This window comes from Thermobia domestica, chromosome 3, assembly GCF_964235325.1.
Source record: "Thermobia domestica chromosome 3, izTheDome1.hap1.1, whole genome shotgun sequence".
Classification (NCBI taxonomy): Eukaryota; Metazoa; Arthropoda; class Insecta; order Zygentoma; family Lepismatidae; genus Thermobia; species Thermobia domestica.
The window spans coordinates 340,380,610-340,402,974 of record NC_137456.1 but is presented as its reverse complement, the minus strand read 5'-3'; the positions used below and the strand labels follow the sequence as shown (position 1 = coordinate 340,402,974).

Genomic DNA, 22,365 nt, shown 5'->3' with positions numbered 1-22,365 from the left:
TTAATTTTGAATGAAAACGGGTCAATGGTTGAACATTCACCTGTGATACACCTGGGCAGTGCTGCAATCTTAGTTCGCGCCAATCGGACTTTGTGGTAGACAAACACCGTGTAAGTAGGTTTCCTTGAGGTTCTTCTATTTTCTTCGTTTCAATATTTCATTCATTTCTCATAATCTTTGTCCCATTTTGCCTGTTTGGCATATGCGTGTGACATAAGACTTAGATTTCATTTTCGTATCAAAACGAAAACGGTAGCAGGTAGGGTAACGCGGGTCTCTGAAAACAATTCGGCGTTTAATTGCAACATATGATTACGAGAAACATTTGTGCAGAGGATTCAGCTTCGCAACACAATGTATAAGGACTATCCTCAACATTCTTAAAGTGAGGACGCACTGGCTCAGTAGTAGAGCGTTCGCTATTGGTGCATGGGTCCTTGTTTCGAACGCAAGTGCTGCCAAGTGAACTTTGTGTTGGACAAACACCGTGTGCGTGGGTTATGTCGGGCTTATCCCCCCATCCCGCTACTATCATTCCACAATTTCACTTCTTATCATCATTGTCTCCTTTAGCCTAGCCGGTGGAAACGATGACCATAAAACTCAAAGAATTTTAAAGTGGCAAGTTGATCACATTTACAATTACGTCCAATTTCAGAACTGATTTTCTTATAGCAAAAGCGCTAAAAACTATTAACTTGCGGTTTCTTGCAATCGATTTGGCATTTAAAGAACATGTTCAATTCCTGCGTTGAGATTCTATTCGAACAAGAAGTGATTAGAAATAACGATGTGTGGTTTCAACACTTATCGCCACACAACAAACACTAATAGATAGGGAGAAGTATTTCCTTCAAACGGTTCAACGTGACTATTTACAGCACTATACGAGAAACGGAAATCTTAGATTTACTATTGCGGTTTAAACACTGACTTCCGTAGAGCTAAAACGCTAAAAAAATATGGATGTGTTCTTCGACTCGCCTTTGCTGGTCGAGAAAACATTACTTTCCGTTAAAGCTCTATTCAAACCATAGGTGTTTAAAATTACCATTTTCCAGTTTCAACTTTTATCGACGTAAAACGAAAATTGTAACAAATAGCGTGTAATTATTTTATTTAAAAAGATTTCAGCCATTTCCAGCGTCTCAGAACAAGTTAGCATAACTATCGACAGCACTGTTCCAAAACAGAAATTGTTTCAAGCTTACAATTATTACCAGTTTCATTAAAACAATAAAACATATCGATATGAGTGTTTTTTAATTCATTTGTTTGACAAGAATTGTTTTTTTTACGTTAATTCTAAGATGAAACCGGAAGAGGTTGAAGTTGTCCATTTCTGGTTTCAAAGGTTATCATAATAAAACCCAAATGATAATAGATGTCGACAAATTATATTTGGAAAGGATATAAGTTCTGTTCCTTATATAAAACCTCACAACCTGCAGCAGCGCATCGAAACCGGAAGTGGTTGAATTTATTAATACTTCTGTTATCAGATTTTCGTACAGAAAAACTCGAGAAGATGTAGAGGGATGTTTTTGAGAACTTTTCAGCGTCTCAAGTGTAGCTTGTATCTCATCCCTCCACCCTCTATTCAAATTGGAAGTGCTTCAAATTAACGATAGTTTTCAAGATTTATTTGGACAGAATTAATAGCGTAAAAAAAAATTACCCCTTCTTTACATGGAATCAGTGTCCAAGGAACAAACACTATTTTTGACCTTGTTCTCTATCGCAACCAGTATTTACAGATGTATTACATCCAGTCTGAATATTGAATTCGCTTAGTTTGGAAGTCTTAGTTTCACAATTTAAATCTATATTCACTTGTTTAACTTGGGTATTGGTACTGATGATTCGTGTAATATATGTCACTTGGTTGGCTCCTAGTCATAGATGAAAAAATTCGAGTAGTGTAACAGATTTGTGGCAGACGTGCGAATTATTAATGAAGATGTAGCTGCTTCACCCTTTTTTCCTCCAGTGCCACCAGTTATTGTTATTTTAACTACTATCCAAAAGTAAAGCAACGATATTTAATTCGTCGTTAAGACAATGATATATGTGTTACCCACGCCACGTTCTTACCATTTCGACATTTACTTTGTATATCTCACACATTCGCTAACATCCTATCACTTATTCAATCAATTAAAAGCATTTCACGAACTCGTTTAACTTGATCATTTGTAGTTCTCTTACTGTAACCAAAATATTTCGGTGAGATTCTTAAACAGCTGTTAATTTCCTCATTTTCATATGTACGCGATACTTTGTCCGCTTCTATCATTTTGCTAAGTATCTTATAAATAAAAGCTAAATCTATTGGGCTCTATGCAGAATCGTTCTGACGTGTCATTAGAGTCATGCTGAAGGGTTCGACGGCCCCTAGTATGACGGTAATCATACGTCAGAACTTCTCTGCATTAGCTTCCGGTAACGCACCGGACTTACAAGTGTAAGGTCGTGAGTTCGATTCTAATTTGGGTCACATTTTTTGGTATGCAATGATATATTCGTTAATACATGTGTAATTATATCAGTAAACTTCCGTCCCGTTCAATGAATTTTATTCATGTGTATGTTACAAAAGTTTACTAGCTTGTATAATTCTAAATCAAAATACCAGTGGTGTGTTGTAGAAGAAATTTCCTTTGGATGTATAATAATTTATGTAAGTGATAGTTATTGATGTAATCATGGAGATAAATGTAGATATTTGTATAGACCTGTCACACAGCTACAGTTATATTTTTAACATATGGCCTGTAAACATTACTTGCAATCGAGTAGAAAGAAAATTCTGTCTGTTGAACAGATTCACAAGATATCTCAACTGTAAATAATGCACATGCAATACTATGTTGAAAGAGCGATCATTTACCCAACCAACTCGCCTTTAATTAAGCTGAATAACATTACATTGTGAAATATATTGTATTATATAGATGAGTAATAACATCAGGAAAGAAGACCTACGAAATTTCAAAACAAAATTTGAGTAAGTTACTTAACGTTATGTGAAGTAAATGAAGTTCACGTCGCTAAATGTATAGTCGATGTCTATAAAAGAAAGATATCACATATATTTACAAAAGTAATGCAAACAAAATGTCTAAGCTAATAGTTTCATTTTGCGACAGAAATATGCATGGGAATTGTGATATTCTTCTGAAAGTATAAAACTATGTAGGCGGGTTTGTAGGTCAGAAGCAACAAGAGAGTATTATACAACAGGAGCCTATTAAAGTTCGTGATAGGAATCCAGGGTAGCTTGGTTTAATCGTGGATTATATCCAGTAGAGGTGTTTTTTTTTCTGACGCCATGAGCCTACGGGACCACTTAATCACAGGGTGTCTGTGTTTTGTATATTACCGTATGTATACTTAAGTTTAACGATGAAGAGTATATTGCTTTTTTTCAGTTTTCACATATGCAGGTAAAATTACACAGCAAAAATTACTATCAAATCTTCTATTGGAACTCGGGTCTGTTGGAAATATTTAACTCTTTAGGTCTTCATTCATAATTTCGTGAACGTATACACAATAAATTCTTTGTAGCCAGCGAAACGAACACCTCATAGCGATGGTGACACCTTTAATAACTAACTAACTAACTCTATGGCCTATGGAACCCGGAGGTTCAATGCCGCGTTCACAAAAGCTCTCCTCTGACTTCTATCCTTAGCCAATTGGATCCAGTTTCTACTTTGTATTCCAATCTCTGCGAGATCCATCTTAATATTGTCCTCCCATCTGCGCCTAGGTCTTCCTAATGGTCGTTTTCCGATTGGTCTTCCAGTCAAGACTGAAAGCGTTTCTACTTTCTTCCATTCTAGCTACATGACCCGCCCACCTAAGCCTTCTAGACTTGACGACCCTAACAATGTTGTGTAAACCATATAACTTATGTAGTTCCACATTATGAAGTTTCCGCCATTCCCCATTCCCGTTCCTCTTGGGTCCGAATATTCGTCTCAGGATCTTGTTCTCAAATGCTTTCAGTCTATGTTCTTCCCTCAGAGTAAGTGACCATGTCTCGCAGCCATACAGAACAACAGGCATGATTATCGTTTTGTATATTTTAAGCTTCAAATTCCTCGACAGAATTCGCGACGACAAGAGATTTTGAACCGAATAGTAACACGAATTCCCCGCTTTTAGTCGACATTTAATTTCTTCGTGAATATGATTTTCCTCTGTTAATATTGATCCTAGATATTTGAAACTATGCACTTTATCAAAAGTATTATTTAATATTTTAACGCATCCATAATATGCTGTATTCCGGTCCCGACGCACTTCCATGTATTTAGTTTTCTCTGCATTTACTTCTAAACCCATGTCCCTGCAAGTGTTTAATAAAATCTCTGCATTTCTTTCTATTGTTCTCCTATCATCCTCTATTAAATTTATATCATCAGCATATGCCATAACCTGGTGAATACCGTTCAACGCTAGGCCCTGGTTGCTATCTTTGATTTTTCTTATAGCGTATTCCAGAACGAAGTTAAATAATAATGGCGACAACGCATCTCCTTGTTTCAGGCCATTCTCGACGTGAAAGCTCGTGGAGAAAAATTTTCCTACCCGGACTTTACTTTGGGATTCATTTAAACATATCTTAATTAATCTAATTAGCTTTCTCGGTATTCCAAGTTCTGTAAGAACGTTGTATAATGTTTCCCTCCTAACCGAGTCGTACGCCTTTCTAAAATCAATAAATAGTTCATGAACTGGGGTATTGTATTCCCACTTTTTTTCGAGTATTTGGCGAATGGTAAATATTTGATCGATAGTTGATCGATTTCGTCTAAATCCGCACTGATAATCTCCAATAATTTCATCTGCGTATGGGGTCAGTTATTACGGTCCAGCATTACGCTGCCCGGTACCCACCCTCCTTAACCGGCCACCGCGGAGAACTCTCTGTTCTTTGCCCCCGAATAATATAGCTTTACACTATTTTATTTAGAGGTTCAGAAAGTTCGTCCCCGCGACAATCGTTCAAGGAAGGCACGATACACCTTACCGTAATGGTCCAGAATCTGACGGAACCACCTGGGCGAAGACCTTAGGCGCGTTATGAAAAATAGATGAGAACATCACTCACTTTCATAGATTACTTACAAGTGACATAACAACCATAATCTTACTTCGTCATGCGATTTAGTAGAGAAAACAAACAAATCTAAACATTAGAGTGCCATTTATTCAATAATTAAACATACCTGTAACACATTGATTATTTTGGATATATTGCCCCAATTACGTAGCAAGTTCGTAGAAACGTTTTGATATCGTTTACATGAACAGTTCTAATTCGTCGTGGCGCCTGTTACTGTAATCACATTTTGGTAGACACACAACGAATCCGGAATAATCTTCTTGTAAAGATTGTCCTTTCTTCCGATTTTAAGAGTTTATGTAACAGTCTTTCCTGGCTGACGTAATAACAGCATTATGGTGCAACTACTGTTGAAGGAAGTATGTTATTCAAATATTTTTACTTTGGTCGGCAATCATGTGTCCATTACCTTCGAGTGCCACTTGCGAAGTCCTTTGTTTCATTTGTAATCTCGATCACGCCCCCTTGTCGTTATAAAATATTACTTGGGGCTGATTTACTTTGACAACGACTTACGTAACACTCACGAAAAATACTGGTTTCTGCATTATTATTCTCACTGTTGATTTATGGAGCTTTACAGAAAGCTTTAGTTTTTCTAACACATAACATAATTTAAATCATTGAGACGCTAACTGGCGTCGACATAAAACTAAGATCAGTGAAAATTGCCGAGTCATATTTCACACACACACTTATATTAAAAATCAACTATAGCATCACAAACTCTCATTTCTTTCCTTTTCCTTTTCTTCTATCCTGTCTTTTAGCACCAGCAGGCGGCAGCACAATCAATGACAAGCATATACCACACAAAACGTACCAATTCAGATGAACGTCACATAATGCACTAACGCAGAATTAGCATTTAAGCGAAAAATATATTAAGCAAAATTTTGGTACAGTTACACAGTCTTGCTAACAGAATATTTGAAAGGATTTTATAGGATGTTGACAGAAGAGAAATGCCTCGATAATTATTACAGTCAGTTTGTCGCCTTTCTTGTGAATTGGAACAATGATTGATTCTTTCCATTCCTGTGGCAATTGTTCCTTGTTCCAGATAAGGAGAATGAGTTTGTGTATCTTGTTCCACAATTTCTCGCCACCAGCTAAAATTAACTCAGCCGGAATTTCATCTACACCCGGAGATTTGTGTTTCTTTAATTTCTTTATAGCGGTTTTTACTTCTATTCGGTTGGGTTCTGGAATATACTGTTCTGCGGTGTGTATCACCTTTTCTTCACGCACACTAGTTTTTGGTTGCGTGTTAAGCAAATCGTGAAAGAAATCTTTCCATCTATTTAAGATGCTATCCGTGTCAGTGAGAACTGTACCGTCAGATTTCTTTAATATATAAGCACGAGGTTGATAGCCTTTTTAAAATTCGTTGGTTCCCTTATACATGTCCCTGATGTTTTTATTTTTACTATTATCTTCAAGTTCCTTAATTTTAGCTTTCAGAAAATCGCGTTTCTTTGTTCTAAAAGTTTTGGAAGTTTCCCGCCTGATATTTGCGAAATTTTGTGTAGTTATTTCATTAGGATTTTGTAGCCAGCCTAATTTTGCCTGTTTTCCCTTCTCTGCTAGTTTAATGCATTCCTGGTCGAACCATGGTTTGTTCCTACTTATTTCCGCGTGTCCCAATTTTTCTTTTGCTGAAATTTTAATGCTATCTCTAATTTCAATCCAGGTATCCTCAACGCTAGTGCACTCCGAATCTTCTAAAGCCGAGAATCTATTCGAAACTTCAATCTGGTATTTCTCTCTTACCTGGCTTTCTTCTAATTTCTTTAAATTGAATCTCCCCGTTTTCGGGCAATGAATATTACCTTTATTCAACGATAACCTCTCTCGTATTATCGCTACTACCAGGTAGTGGTCAGTGTCACAATCAGCCCCTCTAAACGACCGGACATCAATTATGCTAGATTGCCTTCTTCTATCTACTAAAACGTGATCAATTTGGTTGTGTGTTTTTCCGTCTGGTGATGTCCAAGTGTATTTATAAACGTCGCGATGTGGGAATTTTGTACTCTTCATGATTAGGTCTTTGGATGTTGCAAAGTTCACGAGTCTAACACCGTTGTCATTACTTTCTTTATGCAGACTTTCGTTCCCTATAATCGGTTTGAAAATATCCTCTCGTCCTACCTTCGCATTGAAATCCCCTAATAGAATTTTTATATGGTATCGCGGGAGTTGGTTAAATATCCGCTCCACTTCTTCGTAAAAACTGTCTTTTATATCGTCATCCTTATCTTCAGTTGGGGCATGTACATTTAAAACAATAATATCACACCACCGTCCCTTAAGAGTAATAAAAGAAAGTCTATCAGTAACAAATTCAACCCGTTTAATTGCTGGTAATATACGTTTATGAACGAAAAACCGTGTTCCTAACCGGTTATTTTTATTTCCTTCCCCGTAAAAGAACGTAAAATTTCCGGAATTCTGAGATCCATTTCCTTCCCACCTAACTTCTTCAACTCCTACTAAGTCCATCCTGTATTTCTCTAACTCACTCGTTACGGATTTTAACGCGCCTGCTCTATAAAGACTCCTAATATTCCATGTTCCAAATCTCATGTCCATTTTCTTTTGCTGAGGTCGTGCCAAGTTATCAGTCCTTGTCCGAGGCTTTTGTGAATATTTCTGAACAAGTGCTTTTTTTTTACAGGATGAGGTTGTTAGCCCTACCCAAACCCCCAAGCTGGAGGACCACTCCTAGTCGGCTGTCCGCGACTGCTTATTCGGTATATTCGCAGCTAACCTCTATATTTAGAGGCCTTCTCCTCGATCCGCAACCTGAGGACGCGCCATGCCGTGGTGACAGGAACCCACGTTACACGGGGTGACACCTCTACAACAGTATATCAAACATACCAATGCTTAACTTCAACTTTTGAATTCCACAGATTGTTCAATATATACAGCCAGGGTAACTTATTGTACACTGGCTCAGGATCGTTGCATTTTCACAATCTTACTTTTGGCTGGATTGAAATATTGACCAGTTTCAAGACGAATTCTACAAAGAAAAAGAAACTTAAACTAAGAAATTATAAGTGTAATATGTATGTATTGAAGCTTTCCTGGCGACTTATTGTGAACAGGTCTTCTTGGGCTAGCAGCTAGGTGAATTCTGTTATATCTTGCGATGTTTCGAGGGCTGACATCGTCCTCACCTTCAGGCGAATATTATGGTGCAATGGCGTGTATGGAATATATATACTCATGTATGTATGATTGGACTCTTCTGATGGGTTTTTTGAAATGGCGGCTTCTGATTGGTGCTTGAAATGGCGGGATATGATTGGTGTTCACGTTTTACTCAGTTTGAATCCTGTGTCTCTGTTAAGGTTCGTTTTTTCTTGTATGATTGCAACGGCTTCTTTTATCCTCCTCTCCCAAACTCTTGAGCATCAGGTTGCAATCTGCCTCCCATACACCGGCAACACTTTTGGAAAGCTCAGCAGACTATTAGCCAGGTACAACATCAGGACAATACACCAGCAAAAATAAAAAACTTAATACGATCAACCAAAGACGACCTGGGCCTCTGAACTCCTGGAGTTTACCGCATTCCATGTGAATGTGGTAAGTTATATATTGGACAAACAGGACGAACCATTGAAGCCAGATGCAAAGAACACAACATTTACATCGACTAAACCAACGAGAAAAATCCGAACTGTCTGAACATAGCATCATCCAGCAACACAAGATTTTGTTCACAGATGCCGAAATAATAGCAAAATGCTCAAGAGTTTGGGACAGGAGGATAAAAGAAGCCGTTGCAATCATACAAGAAAAAACGAACCTTAACAGAGACACAGGTTTCCAACTGAGTGAAACATGGACACCAATCATATCCCGCCATTTCAAGCACCAATCAGAAGCCGCCATTTCAACCACTAATCAGAAGAGTCCAATCATACATACATGAGTATATATATTCCATACACTCCATTGCACCATCATATTCACCTGAAGATGAGGACGATGTCAGCCTTTGAAACGTCGCAAGATATAACAGTATTCACCTGGCTGCTAGCCCGAGAAGACCTGTTCACAAGTGTAATGTGTATTTTCTTCGGAATGCGTTGGTGAAGCCTCGAAATAAGATATTTTTTAAATTTTTATTTTAAATGTGTTGTTCTTTTCTAGTTTCGGCCTTTTAAATATTTATATAGGTTAAGTGTTAATCACAACATTAAGAATATTGTATCATAATTTTCAATCCCTCTGTCGCGTAAAAAAGGTTATACCATGTATAAACCATTAAAACTAAGTAGATGTACTGAAGAAAAATTTTCCACAAGGTGTTCTCCCTTGAATACTTTTGTGTATTAGCTCGCGAACAAAACCTGTAATTTGAACTAGATTTACTTAGGAAGAAATTGTGATTCTGTGACACATTTTGCCAGTTCACATAACTAAACGGGAAATTGCGTTATTTAGATGCAAAAAGATGAAAAATTTTTGTTGCCTGATTTTTTTTTTCTAAATTTTGTGCCAGGAGACGACCTGCAGTTTTAGACGTTTCGCATGTTAGAATACCGAAACTAGTCTACATGTAGTGTTTAAGATGTATGGGTTCACAGCTGAATAATTTTTCATGACATTGATATGGAAATGTAGGTATCCTAATTTACTTCTTTTATATATGCTGGCAAAGATGTGATCACTAAACTGCATCAGATGATGTGTAATGGATATCTGTGCAATACATCTTATTAGGAGGGCAGATTGGAAAGCAACGCGCAATATTTTTTCCCAAAAAGATTTAATATACCAAAACCAAACAAATCACAAATAAAGTTTCGTATTTGATCAACTTTTCTACAGTCACCACCTTTTTCAATACGTTTCTATCAGCGTGGTACCGGTTTGAGGATGCCCTGTTCGTGAAAGTCCGTTATGGTTGAGTATAGAAATGTGCGGACCGCTGTTTTCACTTCCGCATCTGTCGCAAAATTTTGACCGGTGAGAAATTTCTTCATGAGAACATAGAATTGTGAAAATGTGAGACGAAAGAGACTCGTGGACTGGCAGTAATGATGAAGTTTGACGTTGTCACCATTATTGTGGCGGCTTTTGTAACGCAGAGAACGACTCAACATTAACCAAAGTTTTATTTTAGGCTGCAGCATTTACAGTGGGCCTGTGTTTAACAAATGTCCCAATAAAGCAACAAACGTCCCAGAACACTGTCACAAGCACTTTTCTCGCAAATTGAATCACGTTTAGTTTTTGTCGTGTTGGAAACCAGTGTTTCCACTTCATAAAGACCTGCTTGGTCTCGGACGTCTAATAGTATGCCCAAGACGTATCACCATTGACGATTGCATACAGATGGCATAACGCGTTAGGTGATCCAAGCATGTCATCATTCGCTGAACTTCGTGGTTATCTGTCAGAATCTTAAGCACCTAGCGAGCACCAACTTTACGGAATATCAATGTGTCCTGCGCAAGGTCGTACACTACAGCATAGTAAATGTTGAATTTCTGCAATAAGGTTCGCAGGTGCACACGATGATCACCAGGAATTGCTGGCTGGATAGCGCTGATAATCTGCGGTGTTGAAGCTGTTACCGGGTGCCTGGAGCTTGGCGGAATGCACAATAACTGGAAACATTGCAACAGTCCATATAATCGTCTCCATATACGGTACGCATATTACAGTAATTTTCTCTTGGTGTATGCTCTTTAATTCATTGAAAACTAATCATTACTGGCTTCTCTTCACATTGGGGGACAGTAACAGGACGCCATATTTCTTTCGCAGTTCAACTTTTGTGTCGTTAGAGCTACATAGGAAAACAAAGAAATCTCTGTAGCGCAAATTTCAAACTCTCTCGTCATGCAATTTCACCATTCCAGCTGGAATACATGGGGAGAAAGCATTATTGTGGTTTACAATGCACCCTCGAATTTAAATCATATGGTAATTTTATGTATTTAGGAAACAACGGGAATTTCCCGTTTTCATTCCTTAAAGCCAATAACACTTGCCCACTGGTTTTCAGTAAAGATTGTAATAACGAGACCCGACAATAACGTAAGAAGAATGTCTTTTTTTAGCTGATGCTGGCAACCCTGGAAACTTAAACCGCCACTACAAACGGGGTGAGGGTGTTTGTTCTAAGTAGTTAATATCAGACGCACATTTTCTCTATTTATGTTCAGTTCATCCGCAATAATTTTCACGGTTAAACGTGTATCCTGTCAGAGAAGTTACCCCTCTCACTGTGAGCTCTCTTCCATCCATATTGTGAGTCGGCCACTACGATGGTTATCTTCGATTTCTGTTCTGTCTTCCGCAAACATTTTGTACCAACAATACACCTCTGGCATTGATAACGGTTTATTTCCAAAGGCCTGCTGAATCTTCCGGTACGTTACCGAGGCAGTCTAACCAAGTTTCATACAGAAGGCGATTACGTTGCACTGGTCAATATTACGTGCTTTTGTTGTGACGGGTGCAACACACGATTGCCCTCTTTAACTTCTAACTTCACAATGAAAAATACTTCGTGCGTGCCACGTGCTGTGCTATTGGAGCAGGTCAAAGGCCACACGCTGGCGACGGTTTCGCACTGCAGCGTTGACAGCAGAAGCTGAAACAATTTTCTTATTACTTTATTGTCGGACTTCGTATATTGTAATTTTCACCTTCGGAACGTAATCCACTTGTCAGATTCTCAGTTTTAGCGTACAATTTGAAGTTTTTCTCTTACTCATAGAACACTGATTCTAATGATAGTAACGTAGAAAGACAATAAAAAGCAACAAAAGGGGGAGACAGAGTGCTCACCTGGGTAAAGTATACTTTCAAGGTATTCACATGTTTCCTGAAATTATAGCAGAAAATTTGTATCTCAACTGTAAGTACTGATAAATATTATGTTGAATGTTTCTCTTCTCCCTCTTAAATATAGCATTTTCCAATACACCTGTGCATTCAACCGTTTATTTTAAACTATAAGCTTATGCTAATTTCCCTTCTTTGACAAGAGAGACACATGAGATGATAATTTTTGACGTATATTTCTTGATCCTCCTTCTCTCCTTAAAATACAAATTTGAATTAAAGTTACATGATAAAAACTCAGGTGAAGTTAGGTACTCAACAAAATAGCTAACTTATTTTTAATAGTAGAGCTGCCTTTCTTTTATAATTAAATGTATACCATGTTTCTTTCATTTTCTTAATATTCAGGGCGTAGTATTCTCAAAGTTCTTATTTAAGAAGAGTGCTTTTTTCACTTAGATGTATATCAATAGACTTAAAGATTATATAACGGTTTAAAACTTCATATCTCAGAGCATTCAAATGATATTAGAAGCACTAGTAAAGATTAGCATACTGCTTGAAATCACGTATTTTGTATAAAATTTTAAAAATGGTTATAGTCTTGTTTTCTTTCTTTGTCATAATACGAACAGTTTTGGTAGTTGTAATTGCAAAAATCTCTGGCAATTAATAAATGTTATACCACAAAAATTAATGATAGAGTACACAAGTACTGTCAGTGAGAGCCTGCCACCATTTTCCCCTGTTATAATCAGATGTTCATTCTATAGTGTAACGTGATAGTATGCATTTGGGTTAAATCCGATAACTAATAGATAAATGTAGATACGATTTGAGATATTAAACATCCTTTGCTTTGCATAGTAGAAATGATACTGAAACACCTCAATAGTTCTCTTCAAGTAATATCTACTATGTTTTATGTAATATTAGAATAGTATTATAAATCAGTTTATCGGGGGAAAGTGCAAAACTTCGTATCTCCACTTTTTATGGAATTTTAGATTTGGTTGCATTCAATTTCCCACATCTGATTCTACGTGCGTGTGAAAGCTCCTAATCGACATCCCGGTAAAGAAAAACGTGAAAAAACTAACTTTTAAAACCTCGTATCGCATATAAGATAGTGTAAACAGATTTATTGCTCTCCTGAAAGTTTGGTTTTGGTGAGTTATGAATTTTAGCACTTTCGCCATTCTAATACATGATTACCTTGAAAAGCTTCACGATAAAAATGCAATATTTTGTTGCTGTATTTTAGATGCAAACTTCTGCATTTCTTTGTTGTTTTTTGTTCCATATAGTTTACCTAGATTTCCACTCCCTATTTTACTGAATTTGTTACAGGATCCATACAAATGAAAAACCTCACACATGCAAAGAGTGTGGAAACAAATTTGGTCAATGTTCAAGTTTAGCTAAACACATGTCGACACATACCAATGAAAAACCACACACATGCCAAGAGTGTGGAAACAAATTTAATCACAGTTGTGATCTAGCTAGACACATATTAATTCATACAGGTGCAAAACCTCACACATGCAAAGAGTGTGGTGCCAAATATCGTCAGCGTTCAAATTTAGCTAGACACATGTTAACACATACAAATGAGAAACCTCACACATGCAAAGAGTGTGGTGCCAAATTTCGTCAGCGTTCAAATTTAGCTAGACACATGTTAACACATACAAATGAGAAACCTCACACATGCAAAGAGTGTGGAAACAAATTTAGTCGACGTTCACATTTAGCTACACACACGTTAATCCATACAGGAGAAAAACCTCACATATGCCAAGACTGTGGTACGAAATTTAAAAGACGTTCTAATTTAGCTAGACATATTAATACATACAGGTGCAAAACCTCACACATGCAAAGAGTGTGGTAGGAAATTTAGTCAGCGGTCACATTTAGCTACACACACGTTAATCCATACCGGAGAAAAACCTCACATATGCCAAGGCTGTGGAACGAAATTTAAAAGACGTTCGTATTTAGCTAGACACATGTTAATCCATACAGGTGAAACTCCTCACACATGCCAAAAATGTGGTCTAAAATTTAATGATCGTTCACATTTAACAGCGCACATGCTAATACATACAAGTTAAAAATCTCACATATGCTAGACACAAGTTAAAAGATACAGGTACATAACCTCATAAATGGGAAAAGCGTGGAAACAAATTTTGTCAGCGTTCAAATTTAGTTGCACACATGTAAGTTCCTACAGGTGAAAAACCTTACACATGCTAACAGTGTAGGAATAAATTTATTCGACGTTCACATTGATCTCCACACATGTTAATACATAGAGGTATGAAAGTTTCACATGTGCGAAGAGTCGAAAGTAATTTAGTGAACGATCAAAGTTGGTTAAACATACATTGATACATGCGTTTGAAAAACATTACTTACGCCAGGGGTGTGGAGATTTTTTCGACGTTCAAATTTGACTAAACATTTCTTGATACACAGTTAAGAATCCTCATAAACGGCAAGACTGTCAGTAGTGGTTTCGTCAAACTGCATTTGTTTATATATACGTTAATACACATAGGTGAAATTTCTCTACAATACCAAGAATTTGAAGTTGATTTTGAGATTAACGTCCCGTTCGGCAGCGAGACTATGTGCACTTTCTTATAAGCGTGGTATCCAAACTACGAGCTACAGCCGGGAATCGAACCCGGGATTCCCAACCAAAGGTGCGTACGGTAACCGCTTAGCCATGAAGGAGCTCCCATGCCAATAGTATGGGATACGATTTGTGCAAAATTAATATTCGTCAGAAGACGTAATTAACACAGGAAAAAGAGCTCAGTGTTTGAAAAGAGATTTAGTTTATGTTCAATTTTGACAAAGCATATGTTAGCACACACTTATGAGAGAGTTGATATATCGAAAAAAGAAAGTGGAGAAGAAATATTTTGGAAAAGATCAAACACTGCAAAAGATATTAAAACATGAAGGTTATAAAGCTCACAGGTGCCATTAGTTTATAAAATTTTCTCGCAAATTCAATTTTTGTAAAACACCCACACAGCACAGGCACGTCCGAATATGATCTAGGAGTTTAGGTGATTCGGGTCGTCTGAATGTAGGATGGACCAACATGTTACGTGCAAACTGCGTCTATGAGAAAGTAAACATCCTTTGATACTTGACCATGAACATATAGTGTATCTTAACACAACACTAAGAGCATGTCCACTGAACGTTTGTATAGATCTTAATAGTACCCCATGCAAGGTCCATTACATATCCGCTTTTTGGAGAGCCAGAGGGTCAGTGAGGGACATTGCGGACGTAAGTAGATGTTCCGTATATGTCATCAAGACATCGATGTGTACGTTTATGGACGTTCATTTGTCATGGATGTGAACCTTAAAAGAGGGAAATCTTTTGTCGAAAATTTTGCAGTAAACCTTCAGGAATTCGAATGTGTGCCCAGTATACACCAGATACGTACCTGTATAAAAGTGCAATGTATGTCGTGTGGGTGTCAGTAACTGAGTTTTATGAACGTACACAGACGTCCAGTATTCTGCCGTAGATGTAAAACGCAGGTAAAACGAACGTTTAGTGTACATCCACTGGACGTTCCTAAGTATGTAGAGGCACGTCCACTGGACGATTCATATGTATATCGAGTGCCGTTTCATAAGTATATAGAAAGACGTCCACTAGATGTTAGACGATCTCTGTGTGTGCGACTGTGGATGTGAACAGGCGTCGAATGTCCAAATTAAAGGCAGCTCATAAGGGAAATCTTATTGGTAAAAATATAGTTTTCTCGCGTGGAACTCATCCATTAGACGTATATTCTAATACAACAATATACAACATTAATTTAGTAGAAGAGGTTGCTTTTCTTTCCTTCGTTCCAGGTAAGAAACCTCTTGATTTTACCGAAATGCTTTCTCTTAAGAGACGCCTCTAATTTTGGCTCTATGCTTCGTCTGTAGCGGTAAAACACAGCTCGTCATACCAACGTACCTGTGAAAACGAAATTGACCAAATCAAAACATTGAAGCCTACAACAAAAACTATATAAAAAGTGGATACCAAGCGAGCAAACTTCTAGAAACATTGTAAAATGTACTTCAGCAATCAGGTCTTTGACTTTTACGCAGATATAATATTTGTATTACATTAACTCTGGAATACATTAAGTAACTAAACGACTGTTAAGAATTAATCAACTACACTTTAAAAATCTTCCACAAACAAAGAGAAAAGTATATACGGTCTTGGTTTGGCTTTACTCTTCAAGATAATACCTCTCCCAAATAACTTCTATCACATATCAAATAACTTTTATCTCACTCTTAATAACTTCTATCACATTCTATCATTAAATCTAGTTACAAAAAATCACTAAATCGGGTTATAACCGGTTTTGACTTCAAAAATCATTAAATCAGGTTATAACCGCTTTTGACTTCAAAAATCACTAAATCTGGTTCACAAAATCACTAAATCTGGTTCAAAAAATCACTAAATCTAGTTACAAAAAATCACTAAATCTGGTTACAAAATCACTAAATCTGGTTATAACCGGTTTTGACTTCAAAAATCACTAAATTTGGTCACACAAACAAAAAAACACTAAACCTAGTTGTAAAAATCACTAAATCTTGTTATAACCGGTTTTGACTTCAAAAAGTCACTAAATCTGCTTATAAAAAGTCACTAAATCTAGTTACAAAAAATCACTAAATGTGGCTACAAAAAATCGCTAAATCTAGTAAATTAAAAATACAAAAACACTTTTATGATTTTACCATAAAAGTTTTCTAAATTCTACATAATTACATAATAGTTATAAATTAGTATATTGATAGTTACAAATTAGTATATTGATAGTGAAATCTTCTATTAACTTCATTCTCTATTGTGAATAATGATTTCTTAAACTCAGTCCATTGATCATAATTTATAATGAATAAACATCCATTAATTTCAAATATTACTTGTGTTTGATCTTGTACATCTTTTACAATTACATTGAATGAATTAGTAAGAATAAATTTCTTTGAGGTTCCATACTAACAACTCACTTTTTTATAAGATTGTTTTTATTTACATCAATTTTGTTATTTTTTGGATTCATTTCTAATGTAAAACTGATGTATTTTATAACCATTATCTAAATCTTTCAAACTATCATACTTAATAAACAGCTTATATTTTTTCATGTCTTTCAACACCTGCTGTGTTTCATCATTATATCTTTGTGGTAATAACGTCTTATATCTTCCATCTAAATGTACTAAAACTCGCTGACCATAACGTTGTGTTTGAATCAATTTCCATAATGTTACCTCATACGATTTACGTTTTTCTAACTCATTTGTGTGAAAGACTCTCAACACTTTAACGTCGTTTTTCTTATTCAAATAATTAGTCATGGCATATTTGTTATAAGGAAAATGTTCGTTCTATATAAATTTCACAAAACCACTTATAAGTTGAAATTTACATACAGAATTCAACAGTTGGATAATTATCTTTGAAACCAGTATATTTGATTTTTAATCCATCTTTAACAATTTCATCAATCATCTTATCTGCTAAGCGTTTTACAAATCCAGGTGGAAGAAAGAACTTAAACTCTTCACATTCAATTAAAATGCTTTTTCCAAACTTAGTTTTAATCCTTTCCATTTTCACAATCTTATATTCTATATCTAATTCTATTTCTCTTAATCCAATAACTTGTTTTTGTTCAAGACTTCCAAGCTTATTTAAAAGTTCAATGTGACTCGCCATCGTATTTATTATATAGAAAATCAGCAATCACTCTTCAATTTCCATCTTCAACAAAACTTTTTTAATCATATATGCTAACTTTAGAAATCATCCATTTATGGGTGATTTCTAAAATTAGCATATATGGAAAACCTCCATAAAAATCATAAAAAATACATTTAACACTATCTAAAACTCTTCTATTACTTTCTCATTCTTAGGGTCGTATGTAAAGTTCTTTTCTGCAATTAAATTGCATAACATATCGTATTAGCAGCCACAGCTTCTGCAAAGTCTACTACAATCTTTATATTTTTCACTCATTTACTGATACATTTTCCTTTTACTACAATTAATTACATACATTGGTCTGTTATTTATAAACTCTTCAGGATCAAAGTACATTTCAGTATTACCACATGTTATTCTCTTAAATGCAGTATAATCTTCATAAATTTTAAAATAATCCTTGTTAGAAATATCTAAATTTCTTGATACTTTCGGAAATACCTCTTTCCTTCCATTCTTAAGATATATATTCTTTACCTTACAATGATCAAACTTACTTACATCTGCTGCTTGTTTACCACTTCTATCAGTTTGGAACATTAAAACTACGAAATCAGGCATATTAAATTGTCTAGAATTAAATTGAGTAGTAACATCAAACTCCAAAAAAGAAACTACAACACTCTTCTGAACACATTGATAAGTATGGAATGAAAACATGATTTTAGGTTCTTTAAGAATATTCAACTTCATCTTGCTTTCATAATTAGGCTCGTATTCTACTATTGGCATTCTTATCTCCATACTCTTTATTGTTATTTTTCCATCATGAGGTGTTTGTGCACTTACTCCAGTACCAGCCCACTTATACAAAACATTATTAATATTATTAGCGTTTGTAAATGTTATTCTTAATCCCCCTTTCCACATAACCTCTTTATAATCACTTAAGAATCCAGGTATCAGCCTTAATGGAAACAAAACACTAATTTTTTTTTCTTAAGCCTAGTTTATCACCTGTTTCAAAACCAGCTTGTTTATAGTATAATGCTTCAGGTTTAGATATTTTTAAAGTTCCAATTACTGTAGATGTTATTCCTGGTAATTCAATCTTATCAATAACAACTCCATGCTTTCTAATTTGTATTTGTGAGAAAAAGAATGGGAAAAAATTATTTACAAGCTTTATTGTGTCATTAGCACCATATGTTCCTCCAGCTTCTGCATCTACAACTTCAAATTCCATATGACTGAGCTGTGAGGGTGAATACATCCATCTCCCATATCAAAATCAAACTCAATATCTTTATTAGCTTCATTCAAATTATTATATGTTCTTGTGTTAGGTTTAAAACTCTGTAACTCATAACTCTCAATACTATCCACTTATTATAAAAAAATCTTAAATCTACACTTTTATAAAATATACCCATAAAAGATTTAAACATAATAATATTTACTAATAAAACATAACAAAACGTATATCCGCATCCTAACTTTAGCATTCATAGCAGTACCAACTCCAAAAGCAGCTAATCTTTCACCAATTGACGCATCACTACTAAATACCTTTTTCTATGCTTTAGTTTCTAATTCCTTATTTGCAATATGTCTTGACTCTGCATCTTTATTGTCCCTATAATATATATCGTGTTCTTTACAAGCCACTGGACGATTCATATGTATATCGAGTGCCGTTTCATAAGTATATAGAAAGACGTCCACTAGACGTTAGACAATCTCTGTGTGTGCGACTATGGATGTGAACAGGCGTCGAATGTCCAAATTAAATTCAGCTCGTAAGGGAAATCTTATTGGTAAAAATATAGTTTTCTCGCGTCGAACTCATCCATTAGACTTATATTCTAATACAACAATATACAACATTAATTTAGTAGAAGAGGTTGCTTTTCTTTCCTTAGTTCCAGGTAAGAAACCTCTTGATTTTACCGAAATGCTTTCTCTTAAGAGACGCCTCTAAGTTTGGCTACATGCGTCGTCTGTACCGGTAAAACACAGCTCGTCATACCAACGTACCTGTGAAAACAAAATTGACCAAATCAAAACATTGAAACCTACAATAAAAACTATTACAAAGTGGATACCAATCGAGCAAACTTCTAGAAACATTGTAAAATGTACTTCAGCAATCAGGTCTTTGACTTTTACGCAGATATAATATTTGTATTACATTAACTCTGGAATACATTAAGTAACTAAACGACTGTTAAGAATTAACCAACTACACTTTAAAAATCTTCCACAAACAAAGAGAAAAGTATATACGGTCTTGGTTTGGCTTTACTCTTCAAGATAATATCTACTACAAAACAAAGAATTAAACACTAGTTAAACGCGCCCATAATACGTGTAATTCTTCTCCACGTGCAGGCAAAGCTTGATAGTATAATTATGAATACATGCATTCCATGTAATTAAATTGTAATAGACAGGAGTGACTGTATTTACGTGATTGACTGTACAAAATTGACTTCAATTTTGGTTATTATGTCCACTTGCCTCACAATTTTTGACTTACAAATGAACCTTTTTTTTTGTCTAAAATATCTTTGAAGTCAAAAGTATAGTAAACATATTTAAACATCAAAAATGTCCTCGATAGGGTGTTTTTTTTAATTTTTAACTGGCTGTCTTCACCAACGAAACTGAAATTAAAAAATCATATATTAAGACGTCAATAATGTCATTAATCCCTCCACATTCAGTTACACATACACATTCATCAATATAGTTATAAATGAAATTAAAGAGGTAATTGGCATGAAGAAGAAGACACAACACATACAGCATACATATGCCTAAATACGTCCAGCGGAGATTCACTGTACGTGTACAGTGCCTTAACCAGGGTTTTGGGACACCCAAGAACGTACCCCCTTACGATGGCTTAGTTTTTATTTACCGAGTACATCATCTTTTCGAGAGATTCATAACTTTGCCAAACAATCATATATAAAATTTAAGAGCATTTAGTTGCTCTGGTAGTCATTAATAAAATACTTTAGTCTGTATTTTCAACTTTAAAAATTGAATCTTCTATTTTGAGTGAGCTGTGTAACGTGCTAATTCTTCCTATATTTCCATGCCCAAACCTAATGCTAGGCTCCATATTTGCGGAAAAAAAGTAAATTATTACGTAAAGAATTTGTCGGGTACATTACGAAGATAAGCATATCATACCTTCCTTTTCTATGACAGAGGAGCTACTAAGATGCTCCCTAAGAAATCTATGGAAATTGCCAAGAGTTCTAAAATATCTACGGACAGAAACGAGTTTTATTCAATGATTCATTTAATTTCTTTTCAGTAAGTGCAAGCAAATGTTTCAGGGGCGTCATTTGGGCAGGACATGAGGGTGTAATTCCCCCTCTCTTGAGCTTCATAAATACGTGTTTTTTGATCAAATGTACAGTAATACACTAATAAAAAGTGAAAATCTTATGTCGCCTTAGAATCTCTTCCCCCCCCCCCCCCCGAATAAAGTCTCAAAGACACTGGTTTTAACAACAAACCTATAGAGTTACGATAGCACATTGTTAAAGAGCTTAAATTTGGTTTCAAGAGTCGAAGGTTTGATCTCAAGCCATATGACTTCCTGGGTGACATTAAGAGAGAGAGAGGGATTCAAGTATGGAGACAGAGAGGGATGATTTGTATACACAGATTTAGAATTGGGGAAAAAATGATCGGACAGCATTCGTATTATGACGAAAATTCTGATTTTGTGAAAGATAAGAAGTGAAGTTTTCGAAGTGCGAGGATCATATTAGGCAGTTGTCGAATTAATGTGGAGAACTCTTTTTAGAGCATCAGATGATTACGAAAGGAGAGAAAGATCTTCAGAACTGAAGAATTAAGATTTTAAGAAATCTGGTTTCGGCGACGGGTTTCGAACCACGAACCTAGTGGTTATCGAACCATGACTTTATCCATTCTGCTACGGAGGATTCTATTACTCGTTCACATATGTTTCCCTTAGCTGCGTTGAAAGCTACTTTAAGAGGATATTCCAAAAGTTGACTCCGTAGACGCGCCGTTCAGTTAGGACGTAAACCTCTTGTAACTTAATTACAATGTGCAAAATGAACTTCCTCTTCTTCAGGACTCTTTTTAAAGCTTTAAAATGTGTTACTATTGTTTTAAGTAAGTGACATTTGATAGAACCATCTGATAAAGTAGTGCCAAGCACTGTGCGTCATTGTCTGTTAGGTGAATGGTTAATGTAAGTTACTCCTACGTGGATGGTCCGAGCTTCCAATCAAGACCATTCTTATTGATTATTTTATTTGAGCTACGCTCATACTGTATAAACCACAAGTTCAAGTTTGAAGTAATGTAGTCACAGCTAGTTTAATTCGAAATAATTTTCCAATATTATAATTGTTACTAAATTTACATGGCATCCTCACTGTTTGTAGCCCTGCATAAAATGCAAAATTGTTTTAAAAGTATATTTTACTTTCAAGTATTATTGATTTTTTTAAATTGTCCTTCAAATTTATTTTATAATTATTTTCTATTTCTTAATTATAACATATTTTCTATTTATATTGTATTCTATGTTACACGTTTATTATTTACTTTTATGTCTTACCTTTGAAGAGGAGCTTTTGACA

At 35.6% G+C, this 22,365-nt stretch overlaps 1 protein-coding gene across 5 annotated transcripts in view; it reads left to right on the top strand.

Moving 5' to 3' along the window:
- The window catches only part of LOC145681259 (uncharacterized), a 395,864-nt gene that overhangs the window by 13,155 nt on the left and 360,344 nt on the right, over positions 1–22,365 (top strand). The window contains exon 2 of one of the 5 annotated variants that reach the window (XM_081752829.1): positions 13,307–22,217. The exons of the other annotated variants lie outside the window; for them this stretch is intronic. Coding sequence (XP_081608955.1) covers positions 13,307–13,853 — 547 coding nt within the window. The 3' untranslated portion in view covers positions 13,854–22,217. Of the gene's footprint in view, positions 1–13,306; positions 22,218–22,365 lie in introns of those variants that run through there. 5 annotated transcript variants of the gene reach the window in all.